Source organism: Miniopterus schreibersii, assembly GCF_964146895.1.
Source record: "Miniopterus schreibersii genome assembly, chromosome: 16".
Lineage (NCBI taxonomy): Eukaryota > Metazoa > Chordata > Mammalia > Chiroptera > Miniopteridae > Miniopterus > Miniopterus schreibersii.
In genome coordinates, this window is record NC_138116.1 from 34,737,702 (window position 1) to 34,763,839 (window position 26,138).

General features: G+C 46.6%; 2 protein-coding genes across 2 annotated transcripts; both read left to right on the top strand.

Annotated features, from left to right (window-relative positions):
• Nucleotides 1-2,041: 2,041 nt before the first annotated feature.
• Nucleotides 2,042-20,290, top strand: DHX33 (DEAH-box helicase 33). Its single transcript, XM_081161395.1, has 12 exons — nucleotides 2,042-2,500; nucleotides 4,664-4,824; nucleotides 5,501-5,728; nucleotides 5,911-6,081; nucleotides 8,068-8,253; nucleotides 8,977-9,088; nucleotides 10,356-10,515; nucleotides 10,688-10,776; nucleotides 12,583-12,710; nucleotides 13,282-13,485; nucleotides 15,002-15,088; nucleotides 16,828-20,290. Exons 1-12 carry the CDS (start codon nucleotides 2,227-2,229, stop codon nucleotides 17,134-17,136), a joined length of 2,109 nt encoding a protein of 702 aa, XP_081017521.1. The 5' UTR covers nucleotides 2,042-2,226; the 3' UTR covers nucleotides 17,137-20,290.
• Nucleotides 20,291-21,203: 913 nt separating this feature from the next.
• C1QBP (complement C1q binding protein) lies at nucleotides 21,204-26,111 on the top strand. Its single transcript, XM_081161396.1, has 6 exons — nucleotides 21,204-21,537; nucleotides 22,325-22,475; nucleotides 23,849-23,942; nucleotides 25,147-25,242; nucleotides 25,473-25,595; nucleotides 25,744-26,111. The coding sequence occupies exons 1-6, from the start codon at nucleotides 21,312-21,314 to the stop codon at nucleotides 25,891-25,893; spliced, it is 840 nt and encodes a 279-aa protein (XP_081017522.1). The 5' UTR covers nucleotides 21,204-21,311; the 3' UTR covers nucleotides 25,894-26,111.
• Nucleotides 26,112-26,138: the final 27 nt, after the last annotated feature.

A 26,138-nucleotide genomic window follows, 5' to 3' on the forward strand; every position in this document is an offset into this window, starting at 1 on the left:
TATATAGGATTTTATTTTTTAACTCTTGAGGCTGCAGAATAGCTGGATTTTTAGGCCAGAGTTTATGGATGAGTTACCTACATATTGGTTTATTTTGTACCATTTAAAAAATTTTTGAGGCAACATTTAAAATGGACAGGTTTCTGCCCTGGCTGGTGTGGCTTGGCCAGTTGAGCATCTTCCCATGCACTGAAAGGTCGCCGGTTCCATTTCTGGTCAGGGTACGTGCCTGGGTTGCATGCTTGATCCCCAGTAGGGGCTATGCAGGAGGCAGACGATCTATGTTTCTCTCCCTCGCCTTTCCTCTCTCACTAAAATCAATAAAAACATTTTTTAAATAAAAACAAAATGGACATTTCACATGAAAAACATTCACTTTTTTACTTTTCTTGAAAAAAAATTGGAAGATTTGGCAATACCTGGCCTGCATGGCAGCTATTGGTAGTTGCTTCTAGAGACAGGGAATGTTCAATATCAAGAGATTATTTCACTCATTCATATTATCTACCTGGACTCATAATCATTTGGAGCATATGTGTCTTTCATTAGCTTATTCTGGAAAGCACACGGGGAAAAAGGACTGAGGTCTGTTTTTTACATACTCAAGGTCCATAATTTGAGTTAAACGTTTAATTATTGCTATGGTCTGATTATTTGTTCCCCACCACCACTACCCAACTCACATGTTGAAATACTAATGCCTGATGTGATGATGTTAGGAGGTGGAAGTCTTTGGGAGGTACTTAAATCATAAGGTAGATTCCTCATTAATTGGATTAGTCCCTTACAAAAAAGCCCCAGAAAGATCCCTACACCCTTCCTTCATGAGGACACAGCAAGAAAGCAGCAATGAGCCAGGAAGAGGGCCCTCACCCAAAGGCAACCATGCCAACACCTTGATCTTGGAGTTCCTAACATCCAGAACTGAGCCATAATTTTCTGTTGTTTGTAAGCCACCTAGTCTGGTGTTTTGTTATAGCAGCTTGAACAGACCAAGACAGTTATTTTCCCTTTTAGTTTTGGGTTGCCTTTCTAAACATGTACGGGTAAGAAGTGAAATTTTGTCCATTTATTCTTAAACACATATTTGCTATTAGTTTGAGAGGTACATTTTCACTGTACTGTCAGCAACTAGAGGAAAATTGCCTCAAACCTAGAGGAAAGGGGAAGGAAAATTTTTAACAGGTTCACAAATATGAGTTTCATGGAGATGAACTTCACAGAGGATTCCTAGTCCGTTATGTGGGTTGAAGCTTATGACGAATTCTTTGTAAACACTTCATGCATGCAGAGCAAACGGGCTGCTTGCCAGTCATTCTGTGGTGAACTAGAAAATCATCTAAGAGCTCTGAATTTAGGAGGGGATGGAGAAACTAGTTTTAACCTACTTTCCCTGCTGTTCTAAATCTTCATTGATTGATATTGGTTGGGGTTGGGAAGCACTGTAGAGAACTTCAGAGTGGCAGAAATAGTTGCGGGAAAAGACATTTTTAGTTCCGTTAAACTCCCTCTTTCACTGCTGTATTACAGGAACAGACCACTCCAATGGGATAGTCATTTTCTCAAGAGAATATATTATATAATGAATATATATAATCATTAGAGAATATATTATATAATGCTTTCCTCTTCTGCAATGCAAGATAATCACGAGCATCCTTTCAACATTCTGATTTTGTGACATCTGAGTGACTTTAATCTCGGAGGCTCAGTTTCCTTATCTGTAAATTGGATATAAAAGTTATCTACCAAATAATATAAATTGCGAGGATTAAATAATGCAAATGTTTGTGTGTTCCTACTTGATTTTACAAAATTAACCACTTTCCTTGAAGAGCGAGTGTTACTGTGGGCAGAAAAGGGGAAACGCATGTTCAATAGAAATATTACCAGTACAATAAAACTGCAAGATCGCTGTGTTATCCAAGGTTAAGGTCCCATGGAACCGTCCACCCCGCCTTTCGCTGTTGTCGCTCCGGACCTTTTTCCTGTCGTACCTCGGATGCTGCTCGCCCCGCCTCCCGGAAGTGAAAGCCTTCCCAAGCTCCCAGTGCATGCTGGGAGTTGCAGTCCCTTTCCTAAAGGCTAGGGGAGGCGGCGAGGTCCTCGGCGGTCGCCCGCAGCCGCTAGCACGTGGCGGGAAGGGGCGGTGCGCGCTAGCTGCCTGCCCCGCGGGGCTGCGGGAGCCGCCCGCCCTCGCGCGTCCGGTCGCAGGGCCCTCCCGACATGCCCGAGGAGGCGGGCTTCCCGCCGTCTAAGAGATTCCGGCCCGGCTCTGGGCCTCCGAGCCCCGCGGGCTCGTGCCCTCCGTCGAGGCGAGCGGTAATGCAGAGCGCGGGCGGCGGAGGCGGAGGCCGGCGGCCGCAGCCGCCCCTGGCCCAGCCCTCAGCCAGCCCCTACCCCGAGGCCGTGGAGCTGCAGCGCCGGAGCCTGCCCATCTTCCAGGCGCGGGGGAAGCTGTTGGCCCAGCTCCGGAACCTGGACAGCGCCATCCTCATCGGTGAGAGGCCGCGCGGCCGCGTCCCTCCGGGTCCTCGGTCCCTGGCTCTGCGAGCGTAGTTGTTCTTAGGTGCCGCTCACACTCTTCCATTTGTTTCTACAACAAACGCGACCACCTTTTCGGTGCCAGGCCCGGGGAGGGGCCGCGGAGGAGTCGGGCCGCCCTGCTGGGCAGGTGCCGTCGCCCGCTGCGAGCGGGGTTCGGCTTTAGGCAAAGACTCCCCTTCCGTGCGGAAGGGTCGAGGGGCTCGCCCGGACTTCGGGGACTTAGAAGGGTGTATCTGAGCCAGTCCGGGAGGAGGCGGGGGGGGGGCGGGGGAGGTGTCCTCAAGGGAGGTTATTCTATGCCAAGGGGAGAGCTGCGTGAGAGACGAAGTGGAGGCGAGAAACAGCCCGGTCTCCGGGAGGAAGTCGTTTCTGGTGCATGAACTAAAAGGCAGAGTTCCCTGTGAATGTGGGGACTGATTACAAGGGGCTTTGATCCCCGACGTTTAAGTCAGAGGCGCTTCCGAAGGACCGAGAGGATGGGCCTCCAAAGAGGGGAAGGAAACCCAGAAGAGCCTAAAGTCAGAATAGTTATAAGAAGAGGGGAGTCGCTGGCCGGTGTGGCTCAGCGGTTGAGAATCAACTAGGATCGCGGCTCGATTCCCGGTCAGGGCACATGCCCGCGCTGGGAGCTCGATCCCCAGCAGGGGGCCTGCAGGAGGCAGCCGATCAGTGACTCTCTCATGATTGATGTTTCTGTCTCTCTCCGTCTTCTTTCCTGTCCCTGAAATCAATAAAGATATATTTTTAAAAGGAAGACGCAGAGAGGCATGAACAGATGCAGCAACGAAGTCCAATAATGTTTGGATCTCCAAAATGCCCACTGGATTTGTATTGATTGTGAACCCATTGAGCACTATTTTAGGCAAGGTGGGGGGTAGGAGCCGATTGTCATTAAGCTGAGGAGTAGGTAAGAGGTGAGGGAATGAAGGCAATGGGAGCTGGCTTCTGTTTGGAGGGGAAAAAAGGGGGCTGAGAGGAACTTGCAAGTATGTATTAATAGACTGAGCAGACCTCAGCAGAAAGGGAGACTGAAGATGGAAAGTGGCCACTAATAGAGCTGAGCTCAGGGGTCATGGGAAGGGGGCACTTGGCAACATGGGCTGGAAGTAGAATTGGGTCTTTAATACGATGGAGGATACCCAAGAGGCTGTAGGGCTGGAGAAAGGAGGTGAGAATGGGTGAGACTACAGAAAAGCTTCCTGGGGGAGGTAGAGGGAGCTCACATTTGAGGGCATCTCTTTTTCTATGAAATAGGCGCAGGAGCTCTGCTGAGAACGGGAGTTTCAGGGCCTCAAGTGGGCCTTAGGGGAGTGAGATCAGAAGACAGGATGCAAAAGCAAGAAAAGGACGGATGGTAGTGCTGGGGCTCAGGTGCGTTTGGCCCCACTGCAAACTCAGGTCTTTGTCTGCACAGGTGGGTTATTTATTTTGCTTTATCAGTGCTCAGCTGCCTGGTGTAGGGGCAGAAGAAATGGAAAGGGAGACATTCATCCAATTTGGGAGTTTTCCCTGGTGGATTCAGCAGGAGGAGGGCAGAATAACCAAATTCTTAGTCCATGATCTTGGCTAGATCAGGAAGGATGAGCAGTCAGCAGGGAGAAAATGGAAGAATGATGGTACTGTAGGAATGTGAGGTCAGAGAGGTGTAGTTGTAGCAAAGAGGGGAAACATGCACAGGTTGACTGAGTTCTTTGTTCTAAGTAGGTACTGCTAAAGGAACCCACAAGGGAGAAAATAACATCGAGTGCTTTGTTTTTACTATACCTATTGTTGAACATTTATATTGTTTCCAGTTTTTGTCTTCACGAACAAAGTTGAATAAAACATCTTTGAAGCTGTATCTTTAGGTACATCTTTAATTATTTCCTTAAAATCAGTTCCTGCAAGTGGAATTGTGGGTTAAAAGGCATAAACATTTTAAAGATTTTTCTGATATAATTTGGCCTTCTGAGAAACAATTCCAATTAACACTCCACCAATGGTATTTGTGAGTACCCGGTTTCCTGTGGCTCTATCAACTTTGAGTATTTTCTTTTTCTTGTTCTTCCAACTTTGATAATTTGTGTGGTGAAATTTGTCTTAATTTGCATTTAAATGAGACTTTTTTCTTTCCTAGGAGAAACTGGCTCTGGAAAGACGACTCAGATCCCTCAGTACCTCTATGAAGGGGGGATTAGCCGCCAGGGCGTCATTGCTGTGACCCAGCCTCGGCGAGTGGCTGCCATCTCACTTGCTACTAGAGTCTCAGATGAGAAGAGAACTGAACTCGGGAAGCTGGTACCTCATTTCCTTCTTTACCAACATTTCTCCCTCCCCTGCCTTTTATTTTTCTGAACAATACTTTTTCTACATAATGAGCTTCTTTCTTGCCACAATTGTCTAGGTCTATCTCAGAGTTCTTTACCAGCTCCTAAGAGATCAGAGGGTCTGACAGGCTGTCAGGTCCCATTTGCTTTGCTTTCTAAATCTGTTAACAAGTTGCATAAATTAGTTGTTTTCCTTTAGCATTTTTAAGGCTTCAGTAACCTCTGTTAAATCTCTTATCTCTGTGTCTCTCTAGGAAAATTGTTAAGCATTTTTCTAGTATATATGTGGGTATCTAGAATGAGTCTCAGAACTGTGTATAAGTCGGATTTATTTGTGTGTGTGAGTGTTTGTGCATTTCACTTGAAAACATCTTGGACATCTTTTCATGTTTGTACATAGCTTCACTTGAAGCTATTGAGTAGCCAGGGGTAGGAGGCTAGTTTTAAATTCTTGGTCATGCTCATTCTAATGCAGTTAAAGGTACATGTCCATTGCCTGTCAGCCACCAGACTGCCTGCTGCCTCGAGGAGCAGGGCAAGGTCAGTGTTGGTCTTGTTTGCTGTGATGGCTCAAGTGCCTGGCACAGTGCTGGTTACATAGTGGGTGCTCAACATGCATTTGATGAATAAGTAATTTCTCTGCACAGGTTGGCTATACAGTGCGCTTCGATGATGTCACCTCAGAAAACACCAGGATCAAGTTCCTGACAGATGGCATGCTTCTGCGTGAAGCCATTTCAGACTCCCTGCTTCGGAAGTACAGCTGTGTCATTTTGGATGAGGCTCACGAGCGGACTATCCACACAGATGTGCTCTTTGGAGTGGTGAAAGCCGCACAGAAGAGGCGAAAGGAGCTGGGGAAGCTGCCTCTCAAAGTAGGTGCAGCACGCTTAAGGTGCAGCCTGTCTTTCTCCCTCGGTGTGTTCTTCGCCCTCCTGCTTCAGGACCGCGGACAGAGTCAACTGCAGTGGGCATGGCACAGCCTTATCACCTGCTTGTAGAGCTTGGGAGAGACTAAGAAAGGCTGTCGCCATGTCTGTTTCCATCTCGTACCTAGGTGATTGTGATGTCGGCTACGATGGATGTGGATCTGTTCTCTCAGTATTTCAATGGAGCCCCTGTCCTCTACCTTGAGGGTCGGCAGCATCCAATCCAGATCTTTTACACCAAACAACCTCAGCAAGATTACCTGCATGCCGCACTTGTCTCAGTCTTCCAGATTCACCAGGTATGGGATGGGGGGCCAATTCCTGAAGAGGCCAGTTTTCCCTCACAGTTGATACAGTTGTGAGCCTTGGAAGGAAAAGCTACTGAATGAGACAGCTTGGTGAGCCGTGTCATTAAGATGCATCAGGAATTCACTTACCATGTCCAGGTTCTTATCCTTTTTGGTATCTCTTAATTTTCTCTAAAAATAAGTTAACCCTGACCAGCATCTTTACTCACCTGAGCCAGAAAACTTCCATAGGTTAGAACAGTGGTTCACAAGCATTTCTTTATCATAACCCCTAGTCAGAAGCACATTTTATGTTGCAACCCAGTACATTGAAATAAGTCTTATGAAACACTGCCTCCTTTACTACACGTGATAGTTTCTGGTATTTTCTACCTCACATTTAAAAAGTTGGCATTGACCCAATAATGGGTTCCAATTTAGAGGTTTTTTTTTTTAACTGTATTAGAGAAACCTTTCCAAATCTCTTCTCATTTTATTAAACATTTACTTAAAACTTGAGTGAGTAGATCACCTCATTTTTGTTCATTTAATTTGTATAAAATTGACTGTTTTTATCTTCCCATTAGCTTTCTGAAAAAAGCTAGAGGCAAACTTTTAAAAATTAATTTCCATTTTAAATCTAAGTGATGCGTGTACAGTTCGAAGTTTAAAGAGTTAAGTCATTAATTCTAAAAGGCTCATAAAAAAAAAAAAAAAAAATGGTTACTTTTTCTTCCCCATCGCAGGTCCTGCCCTTAGAGTAACCACTCTCAGTTTCTTAGCTCTTTCCCCTGGATACTGCTTTCGTATTTCTAAAATAACCTGCTTATATTGCAATTTGTTGACTTACTGATATTAGGCAGTATATGGCAATCTCTTACCCTTGTAGATGAGCATTTAGAAATACCCCTCTTGCACCTCTTCTCTCCTTCATCTCTCAACATAGTTACATCACACTGTTTTTTAAGTCCAGTATCAGTATTTACAATACTATGTCCCTACATTGCTGGCAGTACACCATCTCAGTGCCTCCTTCCACGTACACACAATTGTATAAGTTTTCAATGTATGTATGGCTAATTTCCCCCCCAAGTATTCCAAAGTCTATCATATGCCAATCATGAATATTTGTTTTGTGTTCAAACATATCCCACTTTTCCCAGAGTCCCTTTTACTGCTCTCCTGGACCTCTGTGTAGCTGTTGTCCTGGCTCTTTCCTTAGCCAGCCCCCTGTGTGGAATCCCATTAAGGCACCCTGTGTCCTCCCAGCCTCCTGGCTGCATCGGGCTGAGGAGGGGACTTGGGGGGTTTAACAGACTCAGACTTTGGGCCAATCCCTGGGTTCTCACCCTCCCACAACCCACCTCTGTGTTGCACCCAAGTCCTGAGCCCTTCTGGCTTCTCCAGGGAAATTGGCACATCTCTTGTCACTATTCCCTTTAGCAGGCGCCCAGGTCGGAATTTCCTCTGCCCAGCCGAGTCATTCACCCTCTGCGCTAATCTCTTCCATCTTTTGCAAATGGGTTGAAACTTTTAATCTTTTCTCCCATTGTCTTTGTCTTTCTGGACTTATACCTTCTGTCCTCCTGATAGTATTTAGAAAAGAAGGTCAATCTGCCTTAACTTCCAAAAGCCAACCTCAGATGAGGCTTTTTCATGAATTTAGGCTACATGGTGGCTTTGATGAGTCCTCCCATGGATGATGTTTTGACTATTTTAGACTTTGTACTGTCTGTGTGTACCTCTGGACATTTGTCCTGTCAATACTGGGCTACAAATACAGGTACATACACATAAGCTTACATTTACATATACTCACATGTCATTATCAAACATTTTTTCAGTTATTCTGTCATCAAGTATTTTACAAGTGTACTTGAACAGACTTCGAAGAAAAATCAGGTGAATGAGTGTCTTGTTAACACTTGGATGTTCTTCCCTTTGCAAGGTGGAATGCTTTTAATAATGCCTAGTAATCCCACTTTACCTTTTTTATAGGAAGCGCCTTCTTCTCAGGACATCCTGGTGTTCCTCACTGGTCAGGAGGAAATCGAAGCAATGAGCAAGACCTGCCGAGACATTGCAAAGCACCTCCCAGACGGCTGCCCCTCCATGCTGGTCCTTCCTCTGTACGCCTCCCTGCCCTATGCCCAGCAGCTCCGTGTCTTCCAGGGGGCCCCAAAGGTGAGGGCACCTCCTCTGTCCAGCCCCATCCCTGGGAATGCAGATGGATCCAACAGTGGGGCCTGTAGGTATGCCTGTCACCAGACTCCAGATAAGGTGTGTGGGACAGGATGCTCAGGCGCCAGATCCAGTAGCTGAAAAGCTGCAGGAATAGAATACGTAGCCATAGATGCAGCTCTCTCATGGTAAGAACAGGGAAACAGTTGTCAGGGGATGAGGGAGAGTCCAAGGACAAAAGCTGAAAGGTCCAACCTAACAAACTGCATTCGTCCATAATGGCATTTATTGGGTGCCCATGCTGTGCCAGGCACTGTGCTAGCATTTACATTTTATATACACTGTCTCTCATCCTCCCGAGAACTGGCAAGGTCAGTTATGATCCCATTTAATAAACTGAGGCCCAGAGAAGTGAAGTAACAATTGCTTAAGGGGCACACAGTAGGTAACTGGCAGCGCCAGGGTTCCAACCCACATCTACCTGCTTCTGAATCTTGTGCCTGTTCCACTACATCTCATCGTCTCAGAATAAGCTTTTAAGACCGGAACACCCCCTCCCTCCCATCCAGTTTAATGACCAACCATCAGTATTAATAATTGTCATTAGTAACAAAGTCATGTTTTCTTGATCATGAGTGAATTGTGGCAATTAATGGTGAGGAATGTTTTAAAACTTCTGAATCATATGTGTGTCATACGGCTTTTTGGTTTTCTTCCTCCTTTTAGGGCTATCGCAAAGTGATCATTTCAACCAACATCGCTGAAACCTCCATAACCATTACAGGAATAAAATATGTAGTAGACACGGGCATGGTTAAAGCAAAGAAGTATAACCCTGGTGAGAATTTGTAGCTCATGAATGTCTCTTCCATGTGTGGCGAGCAACCACTGAGTTTCCTGTAGTCCCAGTTTCCCCCAAATGAGCATTTCATGTTTGTAACTAACTGAGTTTTGGGTGGCAGGTACCAAAAGTGAGACAATGTGGAGGCAGGTCCAGAAAGGGGACCTGAGGCATGTACATGAGACAGGAAAGCCTGGCAGAAAGAGAAGGGAGTAGAGAGGCGTCAGCAAGCCTGTCAGAAGTTGAGTGAGAATGGTGACACTAGAGCCGGAGACAGCTTGATACCACATCAAAGGCTTTCATCAGGAGTGGTGTTTGAGCATTGTTGAGTCGAGCTCCAGGTTTCCCAGGATTCCGAGGCACTAGCAGTCATTTTGCTTCGTGCCTGTTGCACACCTTGCTAGAGGATTTGAGGCAGCTGGAATTATCATTCCCAGGTATTTAACTGAAATGCACTACTCAGCTGCTGACGTTCACTATGTATCTCTTAGAGAATACATGTGAAAGGGCTTGATCTCCAGTACCTGGCACAGAGTACACCTTTATCAAGAAAATGTGTCTCATCTACTCCTAGACTAACAACATCACATTGTCTCTTTTATAATTAAAATGGGAGGGGGGTTACAGTGTACAGGGCTGGAGGTATTTCATTTCTGAGTCATTCATTCATTGATAGGGTGACAGCCATCCTAGTTTGCCAGAGACTGTCCTGGTTTTATCACCGAAAGTCCCAAGTCCCAGGCCAAGTGGGGTGGTTGTCACTCTATGATCTAAGCCAGACCTCTGAAATTTACTCTCCTGGCCCCCTGCTACAATCATGAAGTTTTTGTGATTTTTTTTTTTTTTTATGTTTTTACTGATTTCAAAGAGAAGAAGGGATAGATAGAAACATCAATGATGAGAGTCATTGATTGGCTGCCTCCTGCACACCCCCTCCTAGGGCTCAATCCCCACAACCCTGGGTATGTGCCCTGACTGGAATCGAACTGTGACCTCCTGGTTCATAGGTCGATGCTCAACCACTGAGCCATGCTAGCTGGGCTTTCTGATGTTTTAATAAGAGATTTCAGTGTCTACTACAAGTCCTCATTTCACTGCAGAACAGTCTAGTTTTGTGCTTTCTGATTTAGCCGAGTTTTTCTGGACTCAGTATCGCAGAAAGGATCACTGGTGTTCTAAGGAATGCTGCTTTTTGTGCACTCTGTAGACAAACACTTTGTTTATGTGATGGGTGAAGCACTAATGTGGGCTATTCTCCCTCCAGATAGTGGCCTGGAGGTGTTAGCTGTGCAGAGGGTGTCGAAGACCCAGGCCTGGCAACGCACAGGACGCGCTGGCAGAGAGGACAGTGGCATCTGTTACCGGCTCTATACAGAGGATGAGTTTGAGAAGTTTGAGAAGATGACCGTGCCAGAGATCCAAAGGTGGGCCCGAGGTACTCCTGCAGCCCTGCCATTTGTCCCCACACCTCCCTTTCCTGCTTGCTCAGGTCTCCCCAGAGCTGCAGTTCTCACTGACACTCCTCAGTGGATGGTTCTGACTTGCCAGCTGGAGGATCAGGGAGAGTGAACGGTGCACATCTCTCACTCCTCGCAGGTGTAACCTGGCCAGTGTGATGCTGCAGCTCCTAGCAATGAGAGTCCCCAACGTGCTCACCTTCGACTTCATGTCCAAACCGTCTCCAGGTGAGTGGAATCTTCAGTGGAGTGGAAGGTGTACAAGTAGACAAGCAACAGCAGAGGACTCTCAAAAAGTATTCTTGTGGTCTCCTTTGGTTTAACCTGGTGGAGAGCAACATTAACTGTCAGAGGAGAGTCATGAAGGGTAGATTCAGTGCCATCAGCACCATCCCAGTGCAGAAACCATGGCTTCATGTAAGGACTCACAGTTGGGTCCTTGACCACAGGAACCATTGAAAGTAGTTGAGGGAGGTCCATGAGTTATACAGAAACCTAACAGAATCGTACTTCTGCCAGCAAAAGGACTGAAAAGATCAAGTTTCTTTGCTTTTGACTGGAATTTAATCAGTTCTTGCCCTTCATTGATCTCTCTGTGGAGCGACCAGAAGTAATTAGGATTTTCCTAGTGGTAGCTTTAGCACTTGACATCTCCTCAGTCCATGATTTTCCTTTTCTTTTTTTCCTCTCTTTATTAAGTGAAGAAATGCAATCTGTGAGTGTGTGTGCATGTAAGTAAAAATTGATGGGTGTACAAGGGTCCCGCTGCCTATCTTCAGGTTCTAAGTTTCCCGTCCCTAAAGCAATCCCATGACCATTTTCTAGTTGTCTTCTAGAGAAAAGTCTGTGCATATGCAAGTATATATAGTCTCTTTTAAAACACATCGGACACTGTTCTACACTTATTTTTTCCAGTTTTATTGCGATGTAATTGACATACATCACTGTATAATTTAAGGTGAACAGCATAATGATTTGCCTTACGTAGATTATGAAACGATTACCACTTACAAGTTTAGTTAGCATCCGTCATCTCATATAGATACAATAAAAAGCGAAAGCAAAAAAAAAAAGAAAAGCATTATATGGTTTTTTTCATTGCTAAATTCCTACACACAAAGGAGGAACATACACGTAAGGTAGAGGAGTAGTAAAACCAAGACCTGTGCACCCCTTACCAGCTCCCTTGCAGCCCCCAGGCCCTCCCCGCCTCACTCGCTTCCTTCCCACTCCCTCGAGGGAACCGCCCTCCCACACTTTGTGGTGCCCTGCTTTCCTGTAATGTGTTAGTCTGTGGGCGTGTATCCCTAAACAGCATGTTGTTCTCATTTGCATGTTTCTGTGTCAGTTCTTCAGTGACCTTCCCTTTCCATTCCTTCTCTTCCGTAGGATTTGTGTTGGTGCGTTTTCACCACCAAATGCTCTTCCACTCTGTGAGTAAAGCAGAATGCACTTAGCCATACTCCTGGCGACCGAGACATTTGCACATTGCCTTTTGCGCCTAATATATTTTACGGATCATTTCCTCTCAGTATGCATCTATTTATTACATTTTAGGAGTGCTTTTTTATTCTTTAATAGGTAGTGCGTTTACGTGGTTCAAAATTCAACAAGTATGAAAGAGTGATCAGTGAATAGTGGCCTCCTCGCCAGGGGCCCTGGGATTTCCGCTGTGGTGTGTGTGCTTCTGGAGATACTGGTCCCTGCACATTGTATGAGCATGTCTGTGGGCGAAGTTCTTCTTTTTAAAAATTCTTTGTTTGTTTATTTCATATTTTTTCTTTGTGGGTGAAATTCTTACGTGTAACATCGCTGGGTTCAATGCCAAATTACAGACGGTTCTTTAAAAAGGGAATAGAACTGAAGACAGTGATGTCATTAACAGCTTTGAAAGTCTGTCCTGGGGACAGTGGTGGTTGTGATCTTTGCTGTGGTTTGATCAGTTGTCAAGTTACCAGAAGCTCCCAGAAGTACTGCCCTAGTTGCAAACTTCTGTTTTTGATTTTTGGCTCCTTTTTATGTCTTTTTCTTTAGATCATGTTCAGGCGGCCATTGCCCAACTGGACCTGTTAGGTGCTCTTGAACACAAGGATGACCAGCTTACCCTGACTCCCATTGGAAGAAAGATGGCAGCATTTCCCTTAGAACCCAAATTTGCCAAAGTAAATGGTACCCTCTCTTCAGTTATCTATCCCAAAGGAGAGTTCTAAACTCAGTGCTTCTAGATCAGTCTTCAGTTTTCTCCTGAATCAGGGGTGGGGAATGTCTGGCCCGCAATACCATTTGGTCTGGCCCTGCCAAGGCAACCACAGGTGGGACTCAAAATTCAATAAATGTAGGAGCTTTTTTCATAGCTAATTTTTAAGTTGATAACTTTGTATGGCCCACAAAGGATGTTATATAAATAGCCAAATGGCCCTTGGCAGGAAAAAAGATTCCCCGCCCTAAATAATTATCCACTCCTACTTTGTGTCTAACAATGATTTATGTTCTTTGTGGGCTTAGAACTCATATTAAGTCATGAACCCTACCCACAAGGAATTTGGAATCCTGTGGGGGGCCAGGCAATCATTTGTTTTACAAGCAAGTCAAGTAATGTTAAAACAGTCATGGTTTTAGAAACACTGGCCCTTTAATGCCTTAGAAGGGAAGCTGCAAAAGCAATATACAGAGATACTGCATTCAGAGCTAGGGAGAATTTTGGTTAACACAGTTTTTAATTTTGATTTGCAGACCATCCTCCTGTCCCCCAAATTCCACTGTACGGAGGAGATACTGACCATTGTCTCCCTGCTATCTGTGGACAGTGTTCTCTACAACCCCCCCTCCCGGCGGGATGAAGTGCAGAGTGTCCGAAAGAAGTTCATATCCAGCGAGGGCGATCACATCACCCTGCTCAATATCTACCGCACCTTCAAAAACTTAGGCGGAAATAAGGTGAGCCTTCTCTCGTTCCTCTTCTCAAATGATACCTCGTTTCGGGCATGTGGACCTTCCTTTTGTGGCTGAATCATCTAAAGAGTTACGAAAAGAATGTCGAATGTCGTTTCCGGAACATCTGTTTACAGCGACAGTACCAGGAAAGAAATGTGATTCCCACCCTCCTTCTGCCTGTGTTTATCTTGTACTTAGTGTGGGCAAGTTAGTTCAGTAGTTAGTGACCAGTTTCTTCGTTTCAAAATGGGGTTTTCCCCTCCTGCCCATTACTGTCTTTGCAGTAGTTTTTGCTTGTATGATATTTCAGTTCTTTGGACCAAGATGGAAGATCAGTATACTCAGTACTTGTGCCATAGTGTGTGTGCTTTAACTTGGTCTGCATTTTAATGCAGTCAATTGTTAAACAAAAAAAAAAGCTACCACCCACTTTAAGCAGTTGTGAACATTTTGCTCTATTTGTCTCAATTTGTTTTTAAGGACATAAAATGCTATAGATCTTATACAGCAAAAGCCTGCACTGCTCCTGTGTAGCCCTTCCTCCCTGTGTAACCGCTGTCCTGAAGTTGGAATGAATGCGTTCCCATGGGTGGCAGCATGCTTTCGCTTCATGTCCGTGAACATCAGATAGTACAGATATTTGCAGCTTGTTTCCATGTCCAGCACTATGGTGAACATCAGTGCAGGTCTATGCACAGGGGGAGTGTTTCTCTGGGGTCAACACTGACAAGTGGACCTGCTGGTCTTGGGTAGCTGCATCCAGCTTTACCAGACTAGCCTGCGGCTCCCCGAAGCTGTCAGCATCTCTTTATTCTGCCCGTTGTGATGTATGAGTTTCCATTTCCTCCACCATCTCCAATGCTTTGTTGAAATGACTTTAATTTTTGCCAAGTGAAATAGTATCTCAGCTGTTTAAACTACTTTGCCTTGAATCCTCAAGAGACTGAGAATCTTTATATAAGTTTATTGGTTACTGGGTATTTCCAGTAAATCTGTTGAGTTGTCTATTCATAGTCTTTGCCTGTTTTCTGCTGGACTGTTGGTCTTTTTCTTACTGATTTATAGGAGGTTCTTTTTTTATTTTATTTATTGATTAGGGGGGCATTGATTTGTTCCACTTTTTATGCATTTTGGTTGCTTCTTCTATGTGCCCTGACCCGGGATCGAACCTGCAACCTTGGCGTATCAGGACAACTCTCTAACCAACTGAGCTACCCAGCCAGGGCCTTTTTTCTTTTTTTTAAATATATTCTGGAGATACTTACCTTTATTGGGTGTAGTGATGCAGACATCTCAGTCTGTAGCATTTTTCATGATGACTTTACATAAGGAAATTTTTAGTTTTACTTTAGTTTAAATTATTAATATTTCTCATTATGGTTTATGCTTTTTGATAGAAAGATATTTTTCTATATTTTTGGCAACTGAAGTTTTCCCTCTAAATTCAACTATGTTCTAAAAATTGTGTTATTTTCACTGTAGAAATGAGAGAATTGTGGTGTCTCTTTCCCCTCTTCAGGACTGGTGCAAAGAGAACTTTGTCAACAGCAAAAATATGATGCTGGTGGCGGAAGTCAGAGCCCAGCTGAGGGATATCTGCGTGAAGGTATTCTTTCTTCTAGTTGTTCTGTGTGGGGGCGAAGCTCTCACTTTTTTCTAGGTGAAAAATGTTTAATTGCTTATAGCCGGTGATTACAAAAGAAACTCTTGTTGTAGGAAAATTTTAGAATAAGAAAGAAAGTAAACATTACCCACGATTCCATCTCTCACCGTTTTGGTCTGTTTCCTCACAGCCCTGCTTTTAAGTGTTTTTACATACTTAGTTACATTGTATATATAACTTATATTCCGCTCTGTGAACTGTAGGAGTATTTTCCAATGTTATTAGAATTCATCATAAGATTTTTAAGGAGGAATATCTTTAATATTTTCAGATTACATAAGTAGTGCATAATTGTTACAAATTGATACAGTGCAGAAAATAGCGATATATAATGCAGAAAGTTTCAAAGCCTCCCGTAACCTCGCCCCTCCAAAGATAAACCTCCGTTAACAATCTGATGTAGAGCCTTCTAGAATTTTTTCCTCTGTGTGTGTGTACATACACATGGATACACATATAAAATTTTCTTCAGAACATAAATATGATACACATTTTGTTTTACAACTTGCTTTTTTCCACTTGGTTGACATCTTGAATACTTAGCGTGTCTGGGAGGTGGTGGTACTGAGCTGCATCCTGAGAGATGAGGAACTTGTGTCTTCATCAGGCCAGGATCAGCTGATTGCAAAGAACAAAACCCCTCAAGCCAGCTTAAAGGGGGAGAAAGGGGGACAAAGAAGTATCTCTGGAACCCATGGGCAGGAAATAGTCCAGCCCCACAGGCACTGGGATGAGGAACCAGAAAAGGCCATCAGGAGCAAGGGCAGCTTTCTCTGGGCCTGCTTGGCCTCTTGTTTGGCTGCTGTCTGCATGCCTCCGGCCCCTCACCTTCTGCCTCAGCACACAAGCGACTGCTTTGCCTGGCCTCCCACTCAAGGCACCAACGGGTTGCTCAGATTTCCCATGTTCAGACTCCAGATGCCTGGAAGAGAGCAGCTGGCCAGTGTGGTCAGGCAAGTGTAAGCCACTGGTTGGTTCAGGTGTGGCGTGAGGTGTAAGTGGCATGACCCGCTCCGCAAGGGTGGTGGCGCCAGGAGACTGGTGGCTGACACTTCCTCTGTGGAGCCGAGGTGTGTTCTGTCTCCTCATGGTGCACATGTGAAGGTCCCCTGTGGAACAGGCCTAGGGGAGAGAAGGCAGTTGAGTTTGGAGGACCTCAGGATGCTCAGCCACAGCTTCCCAATCGGAAGCTTGTGTTGCTTTGCCAGGAGCAGTAGAGACAGTGAAGGTTTTCCAGTGGTCAGAGGATGACTGGAGTGTGCTATGGGAAGATCACATGGCTGCAGCGGGTGAGGGGTGGGTGTGAGGAGGTGATGCTGGAGTCAGAGTCAGAGGGGAAGAAAGCCTTTCCTTCCTGGAACGTCCTGGCAGATATTTCCCTGGGGGTGGGTGCTGCTGGATCACCATGCCTGTGTGTGGTTCACACCTTATATGACTGTCTCCCTTCTGGTCCTACTGGCCCAGGCTGCGGTTTTCCCCTTTTCAGTCCATCCTCCTTCAGCTGCGCCCCCGTGCCCATGCTGATCTCTGAGGCATTTGAGGAAACCACCTCCAAATGGCAACTCTCATTTTGTTAGGCTTGCAGCGTAGGCTGCGTTGTAGCTGCAGTTGCTCCAAATACTGCACAGTGCTGAACAGCATTTATGGCTGGGGCCTTCACTTCTCGCTTCCCCCTGGAACAGATGTCAATGCCGATCATGTCATCCCGAGGAGACCTGGAGGCGGTGCGCCGCTGCCTGGCCCACAGCCTCTTCATGAGCACCGCTGAGCTTCAGCCGGATGGCACCTATGCCACCACAGACACTCACCAGCCGGTGGCCATCCACCCCTCGTCTGTCCTCTTCCACTGCAAGCCAGCCTGCGTCGTGTACACTGAGCTGCTCCACACCAACAAGTGCTACATGCGAGACCTCTGCGTGGTGGACGCCGAGTGGCTGTACGAGGCCGCCCCGGAGTACTTCCGGAGGAAGCTGAGGACCACCAGAAACTGAGCCACCCCGGGTCCCTGCCAGGCCTGCCGGGGCCTGCAGCTGGGGCCACAGCTGTCCTCTCGCAGCCTCCAGCCTGGCGCCTAGAGAAGAGGAGGGTCTAGTGCCGCAGAACGAGCCTGACTTCCTGGGCCTTGCAGGCGTCTTTCTTATAGACTCCTAGGGCTGAACCGAGTAGATGTGTACCTATCATTCTGTTTGTACCTTTGAAACATCAAAATTATGCTTTCGGTTCTTGCTGGGTGATTTTGGGTGACGTAGTTAACTTCTGAGCCTCAGTTTCCCATATGCCAAAGGGGATGATAATACTGATAAGGTTGGAGTCATGAGGTTTAGAGAAAGTGAATGTGCCCAGAGCAGTGCAGCCCACGGTGAACATATGCTGAATAGTTGGCTTGATGCTACTGCTTTTTACCTAATGGGAACTGAGTACAACAAAATCCCGAGTGCTCAAGACTAAGGGGGACTTTCTAGAAGGTGACTGTGGGAGGTCACAGAGCTCAGATGTTGTCCTTGGATCTATTTTAATGTCTATCTGTATGAAGTTTTTTAATAGAAAGCATAAGAGATTGACATCTGTAGAAGTTTCGATGGGGAGGTGCTGTGTCTCTTACCTCCCGGGCTGGCCGCCCCTACTGAGCCCCCCCTCAGAGTGTGGGTGCTGGCTGCCTCCAAGCAGAGGACAGTCAAGGAGCACCTGCAGGTTGCTGAGCTGTGCATCTTTGTCCCTGGTGCTTCTGTGGCAGATGTCCTCACCTGTCCTTTCAGGAGGCGTGGAAGTTTCCTGGGTGAAGGTCGATTTGCAGCTTCTGACTCATGCCAAGTATAAACGTGGGAAACTGACCCTGGAGGGTGATGGCCTCCAGCACACCCAGCAGCTGTTGTCCTCTGTAACTGGGCCCATGGAAACATGTGAGCTTAAGGAATGACTCTGCCACATTTCAGCCATTTCCCTTCTGGCAGGGCCCCTGGTCAAGGCGCTGCTGGGGTGGAGGGGAGACACAAATGGTCCATGAGAAAAAGACAGCATTGGCTCATCCCATCCACAACATCTGGCATTTGTATTCTAGCATCTTATTTATTTTTATCTTTTTTCCTTCTTTGGGACTTGGGGACAACCTGGCTTTGTTACCTCCCAACTCTGCCAGCCATCACTCTCTGACCCTTAGCTTCTACATATCTCAGAGGGAATTAGAGGTTCTCCACAGTCTCTTCCTGTCCTCTTTCTGAGAAGGGAAAAGATATCAAAGGTCCTTCTTAGCTATTTAATTATCAAAAGCAAATGAATGTCTTGTCCTAGAAGCAGCCAAGATTTGCCCTTTTAATGTGCTTAATTGACCTAAACATATGTGTGCAGTATTTTGGTCGTTCCTTAACAAAGTGAACCATGCAGTTTATATGCAAGGGGCCAACTGAGAGACCCTTCGGAGGCAGTGGGCGGTCTCTTCACTCTGGACTCTCCGAGACTAGCCTGCCAGAGCTCCCCTTTCCCGTCTCATCTGTCCACGCCTTTGTCTATCACGTATGCTCAGGCTTCCAGCACACACTGTGGCCCTGAGAAGTCAAGCTTTTATATAGTGTTCAGGGCACCTGTGACTTAATTCTGTTAGAAATATTTACATTTAGGCCAAATAGGATTCAGCAGATCCTATGTACCCTATCTCAGCGATTTTCAACCTTTTTCATCTCATGGCACATAAACTAATTACTAAAATTCTGTGGCACACCAAAAAATATATTTTTTGCCAATCTGACCCAAAAAATAGGTATAATTTTGATTCATTCACACCAGATGGCTATTGTGTTTTTTATCTGACAGTCTAAGGGGAAAGAGGTCGGTGCCCCTGACTAAATAGTCAGGAATTGCATGTTTTACAAATTCTTGTGGCACAGCGGTTGAAAATCTCTGCTCTAATTGATTTACTAGACTTTTAGCTGACTCTTCCTCAGATTGACTTGTTTTTACTGTTGATGACTTTCTGAAGTTTTTCAGAAGGTTTTTAAAGTATATTTTTCTCATTCATTTAATAGAGGCCTAGGATGTTTAGCCTGACTTGGTAAACAAATATATATTTTTAATTAAAAAAATTCATCATGCTAGTAAAAAAGTGAGAGTGGGGCGATTTATCCTGTCCCTCCACAAATTCTCTCTTAGAATAACTGTGTCCCACTTAAGTACCTAAGGAGTTTCTAGAAAATGTATATTCTTTTCTGAGCAGGAATGAGGGATAAATAGCTTCTAAGTAGCTTTAATGTTTCTGTACAGAAATATATTTATCACTGTAATGTTCTGGTAGAGTTTTAATACAGTAGTTTTTTATTGGGTTTCTTAAAAAGTTAATTTTTAACATAGCTGCTCAGGGATTAAATCAGATTGGAAAACCCATTCTGACTCCATGTTTTACTACAAAGAAGTAAGTGGTTATTTATATTGAACTTCAGGGGATGGTTTGTTTTAAACTTAAACTTTCTTAAGGAAGTTGAATGTTTCACAGTGGTGTTGCAATGGAATCTTGAGCTACCCTTTTTCAATTGGCAACATCTCTGCTGGTGTGACCCCTCTTTTCCTGTCTGTGGAATCTCGATCCGGGTGAATCACTGGCTCCCATGAGCAGCTTCATGTACATAGATGCACTCCAAGCAGCTCGCATGTCGCAGGTGTCACCTTCTACTTCCAGTAATCGTGGCCTGTGGGACATCCAGAGCAACACAGATTTCATTACAGGGAGAGAACTGTGACGCTCTCTCCAACACCTGGTCCTTCTGAGAAGCCCTTACTTAATGTTGCATCTCTGCTGGTTGTAAAGAGATGCCAGAATGGAGACATGTTTTTGCTCTGTGGGTAAAACTTTTTATGTACTGGATACACAAATCCATTTAACCCAGCTATCAGGAACTGCTTGGAACGGTGGCCAGGCCTCTGACATGCCGTTTTGTGAGCATACAAGGGAACACTGCACCTGTCCAGGGAAGCAAGGGTTTGATTATATTTTATTTTATCAGAATATTATAATTTGCAGAAAAAGAAAAATCAAGTTGTATTTTGAGAATTTGGTTTCGTTCAAATAGACATGGCTCTACAGAAACATCAGTTCTTGTATTTAATGCTCAAACTTGCACATGACTCTCAAATTTATTAAAAATGAATCTTGTACATAATGTGTGTGGCTTTCTTGGGTTTCTTTTTCCTTATTTACAGAATGCCATTTAGAATATACTAAATATTAATCTTATCTCTGCCACTAATTGGGAAAGTTTTCCTCCTTGGTACCTTATATATCCTGTGTGTCCTGGTAAGGTGGGAACATCGGTTCTTAACCTAAATCTGATGTAAACCGTGGCTTCTTGCCCCCCAAAAAATAATGTCCCCGCAGAACCTGAGAGCAAAGTTGGAGAGTATGGAGAGGGAAGGTCGTGGGAATCTACAGGGCGCCGGGGAGCCTGGGAGGTAGACCAGCACCCCCGGAGGCTTCTCCCGGGAGGCGGCGGCGCGGGGGACGGGGGTGCAGGGGACGGGGGCGCGGGCGCGGCTTCCTGCCCGTCTCGGGAAGGCGCCCGAAGGGAGCGGCCCCCAAGGCTGGCCTTACGGTGGCCGGGGCGGCGAGAGCGCGTAAGCACGAAGTCACGGGGAGCCGGCTGTGCTCCGAGAGTAGGCGGAAGTCTGGAGAGAGTAAGCGGGCCCTGGAGAGAGGTGACGCTGGGAAATTAAACCGAAGGCCTTGCACAGCCGGCAGGCCGGCCAGCTCGGCGAAAGCTCAGTTATCCGCCGCCGGGCGGGGCTCAGCGGTTGCGCATCCACCTGGGATCCAGGAGATTGCGAGGGATTCCCGTCAGGGCGCATGCCCGGGCTGCGGGCTCGAACCCCCGTCGGGGGCGTGCAGGAGGCAGCCGGTCAGTGACTCTCATCACTGAGGTTTCTCTCTCTCTCCCTCTCTCTGAAATCAGTAGAGACATCTTTAAAAATCAGTTAGGGATGGAGGCGTCCGGGAAGCTGCGCCGGAGGCTCCCAGCAGAGGGCGCGGTCCCGCCCACGGTGCCTTTGACCGGAGCTCCCAGCGGAAGCGCCTTCCGGGCGGGGGCGGGGGCGGGACTTCCGGCGGTGAGCTTGTGGGGCGCCGGGGCCCAGGTCGTCCTGGTTCTCACGTGTCTGCGGGAGCCGCTGCCGCCGCCTCCTCGTGATGCTGCCTCTGCTGCGCTGCGTGCCCCGGGCGCTGGGCTCCGCCGTGGGCGGCCTCCGCGCCGCCGCGCCCGCCCCGCCGCTCCGGCCGCTGCTGCAGCTCGCGCCCCGGCCGTGCTCCCGGCCCTTCGGGCTCCTCGGCGTGCGCGCGGGCTCTGCGCGGCGGCCCAGCCTCCTGCGGCCTCGCGGGCCCTGCGCCTGCGGCTGCGGCGGGCTGCACACCGACGGTGAGCGCGCGCCTGGGGGCCGGGGCCCGGGAGGGGCAGATTCCGGGTGGGGCGGGGGCCGGGGCGGGTGACTGCGACCACGAGGGGCCACCCCGAGCCGCCCGGCGGGGGCCGGAGCATGTTCCCAGCAGAGGCTGAAACCCACGTGTGACCTGATCATACTTCCCTCTCCCGCCGTCCTCAGTGCGTTTCACTTTGGGCTGGGCGTACAGGTGAACCCTGGAAGCTGGCTTTATCCTTCGTCTCTCGAAAAGGGGACTTTGGGAAGGCCCAAGGTCGTGGCTGGAAGTGGCGCGGGTGCCCTGGCTGGCGCGGCTCAGTGGTTGCCGCGTTCCGAGCACCGAGGCTCACTCCGGTCGGGATCATGCCCAGCTTGCGGTTGGATCCCCTGTCCGGGTGTGTAAGGGAGGCGGCAACCCATTGATGTTTCTCCCGCCCTCTCTCTAAAATCAATGAAAGCATGTCCTCAGGTGAGGGTTTTTTAAAAGAAAGTAGTCTGGTTATTGTCTTCTGGCAAATGGAAGAGGCTAATTGAGGACTTGCTTTGTGTGAAACCTGGTTGGATTCATTGTTGCAAATCACTTTTCCAGAAGGGAGCTCAGCTTCCCACTGATAGCGTTGCGGGGTTTTTACAGATAAGGACACCTAGGCTTAGCGGATGTGAATTGGACTAAGTCCCAGAGAAGGGTTATTAACAGTCCAGGTCCAGATTTCTGGCTAACCTGGGTCACTTTAAACTGATGGGCTGTTCCTTTTCCTGTCTGTACCTTACGGATTTTCGTTGTAGGGGACAAAGCTTTTGTTGAATTCCTGAGTGATGAAATTAAGGAGGAGAAGAAGATACAGAAGCATAAGTCCCTCCCTAAGATGTCTGGAGGTTGGGATCTGGAAGTGAATGGGACAGAAGCCAAATTAGTGCGGAATGTTGCTGGAGAGAAGTAAGTACTAGGGACCAGTCAACTCCAGGGGCCTAAATCCATGACCCTCAGGACCTGTCCTGTCAAGGCGGGTACTTTGATACATGGTTTCCAAGACACACAAGGATTCATTTGGGTAACTTCATTAGTTCCAGGTGGTTCATTCACTGCACACACATTTCCTCTGGGCTGGTTACTAAAAAGGGTGTCTTCTGTAGCTCGCCTAAACCATTTTTCTAGGGTGAGTCACAGCCACCTTGAGGCCATTATAATGTTCTTAATGAACACTGCATTTCTGCGCCCAGGATCTCAACTTGGTCACCACTGTTGCAGATTATACAGATTTTGTGGCTGAACCTGAAACCATTGTTCCTATGGGAAAGTGGCTTCCAGCACAGCGCCAGAGGGCAGCAGTTACAGAGTGCAGTATGCACATACTGCCTGCTGGAGTAGCACAGCCCGGGGGTGCTAGTTCCAAACCTCACATCACTTTTAATTTTAACTCAAACTTGGAACATGATTTGTCAAGTAAGGATTCTTGCACCTTAAAATTGTCATTAGTTGGTGCTCCTGGCCTGTTTTGTGATTATAACTTCCCACAGGTATTCTGAAGAATGAGTCTGTTCTGCAGCATATTGTTCTCTGTGTGGCTTCCCTTGCTGGGACCAGGCTGCTCTTGTTCCTTAGCTGACGCAGTTCTCTAGTGCTCCTTCCTTCCTTCTGAGGGGCAGATTTTCTGATGGGAATAAAAAGCTTTTTGTTTTTTTTTTCCTTCTATTTATTTTTATTTTATTTTTTTAAATATATCTTTATTGATTTCAGAGAGAGGAAGGGAAAGGGAGAGAGAGAGAGAAATATCAATGATGAGAGAGTCATTGATCAAGCCCACAACCCAGGCATGTGCCCTGACCGGGAATTGAACCCCAATGGCCTGGATCCTAGGTCGACGCTCAACCGCTGAGCCACACCCGGCCGGGCTAAAAAGCTTTTTAAAGGAGGCATCTATTCCATCCCACCGGCTTTTTGGCTGCTCACTGCCACTGGAGGGTGCCCTGGAAAGACCATGGTGAGCAGTGTCCACTGGCTATGGTCATGCGATAACCAGCGGACACACGCTGGCAGTGAGCCCTGGGATGCTGGTCTGGCCGAGATAAACTGGTGCCTATTAGTTTGACTTCCAGCAGCTGGCACATAGTAGGCACATTTAGACCTGCTGATTCTGTCTCCAGGTGGGATGTAGGCAGGCAGGCTTTTTTGGAAGGTCTGTAATAATACAGATGTAAAGCCAGCTAGGATAGAGACAAGCATTTTTCAACAAGCATTTTTAACTAGCAGGCCTCGGTACTTAACACTCAGTTAAAACTACCCTATTGTGTTTCCTTTTAACTTTCTAGGATCACTGTCACTTTCAACATTAACAATAGCATCCCACCAACATTTGATGGGGAGGAGGAGTCCTCCCAAGGACAGAAGGCTGAAGAACAGGAGGTAAGCTTATAACACTGTAACCAGCCTTTACCTCAGAGTTCTGACAGGCTACCCCAGGGGCTTAGAGGAGCAATGTTTTTGTTTGTTTCATTCCTCTAGTGCCAGAGGGGAAGAGAGAAGGCAGAGGACAACCATCCTTGGGACTTTACTTGTAGAGCAGCAGTTTCGGGCCAGCTTTAGCACCAGGAGTGTGTGGGCCCATTTTTTTCCCCAGGGACTGAGTAAATTACCACCTGCAGGCTTAGGCTTTATAGTTTGGCCTTTGTTCTTCTGTTAGAAAGGAACTGGAACTGTCTTTAACCCCTCCATGATGGAAAGTTCTTTGATATTGGAGGTTATCATCATTTGGAGTGTTTCCAAGTGAGGAATGTTCTAAGGTGTCACAGGCTGGTAATAAACACCAGCCACTGAGCCAAGGTACAAGGTAGCAAAGCCGGGAACATCAGAGATTTAACATCAGAAATGTTGGCAAGATCTTTCCTTAGGTTGCTGGCCCTCTTGGTTGGACCTGGATGGTGCCATCTTCAAAACATTTTAGGAAGCAGTGTGTTAGGCCTAGAAACCACTGTTATGAGGGCCACAGAGTCCCCAGACTTTCTAACTAAGCATGTATCAGTATTATCTGTCTCAAGACCTAGAATAGAGAGCACAGCTCCCTGGTGACATCACACTGGGATCCGACATTAGGATGGCCCATTAGCCAGATGTACCAGCCTTTGGTCCTGGGCGGTAGGATGATCCTGAAACAGTTGGAAAGAGATCTTGGGCTTTAGGGGCCACCTTTGCAGTTTATGGATAGAGAAATAGTCCAGGAAGATTAAGGACCGATCTAGATCTCAGTTAATTGGCACATAGGTGGTGCTGGAACTCAGATTTCTTCATTCTAAACCTAGTATGTTAAACAGGGTGCTAACAGACGTGAAATACTGTACTAAATGTATGATGCTCTGCCCTCGAAAACAGTCTTTAACTCTAGAAAGGATCAATAGGAAGAGTTCAGCCCAGGTCCTGAACGAGCTACGTGGCTTTAACACTCTGTTTTGAGTGTTCTTATTTGAGAACATTATAGCCAAGACTTTAAAAATGGCTGAGTAATATCCTAACAGTGGTGGCTTCCAGACCCCCTGAATTACCTGAGACCTTTGGTCCAGGCAACCAACCCTGGCCAACAAGGGCATGTACTGACTTACTCTTGTTTCCCCAGCCTGAACTGACGTCTACTCCCAATTTCGTGGTTGAAGTTATAAAGAGCGGTGGCAAGAAGGCCCTCGTGATGGACTGTCACTATCCAGAAGATGAGGTATGCAGGGTGGAGTGCTAGCACCTTGGCATCCCTGGGGACAAGTAGGGCCTTGGGAGACCTTATGGGTCTCTTTTCTAGCTTAAACCAGCAGAGCCAGGGAAGAGAGGTATGGGGGGTAGGGTAGCAAGGTTAAAATCTGGTTGGTTTCGATCTGTAGACAGTCCTTTCCTTTGCATGAGTCTGTCCTGGAAAACCTTTCCGTTTCCTCAACTCCTGTCTCTACCCAGGTTGGACAAGAAGAAGAGGGCGAGAGTGACATTTTCTCCATCAGGGAAGTGAGCTTTCAGTCCACTGGTGAATCTGAATGGAAGGACACAAATTACACACTCAACACAGACTCCTTGGACTGGGTGAGTACTTGATAAGATGGGGTGCTCTTGGGCCTTGTAGGGGAGGTCCTAGTCCAAGGAGAGAGAAAAAAGCATTTAAATCAGCAAGTGTTACAGATGAAGTCTTTTTTTTTTTTTTTTTTTAAATGGTAAATGTTCCTCCTTGTAGGCCTTATATGATCACCTAATGGATTTCCTTGCTGACCGAGGGGTAGACAACACTTTTGCGGATGAGTTGGTGGAGCTCAGCACAGCCCTGGAGCACCAGGAGTACATTGCTTTTCTGGAAGACCTCAAAGGTTTTGTCAAGAGCCAGTAGAGCAAGACAGGACGCTTTGCCAGTGAACAAAACCTACACTGAAGCCAAACATGTACTTTGAAATGGTTTTCATCCTAATATCATGGGAAATAATTCAAATTTAAATTATTTGTTGCCCTCTTATTTACTATTCATTTGTTTGTTCTTTACAAATCTATTGTTTCTAGATTTTTGTATAACATGATGATGGACAATAAAACTGATTTATCTCTAAAGCGATTTGTCTTTTCTATTTGTGTTTTGTC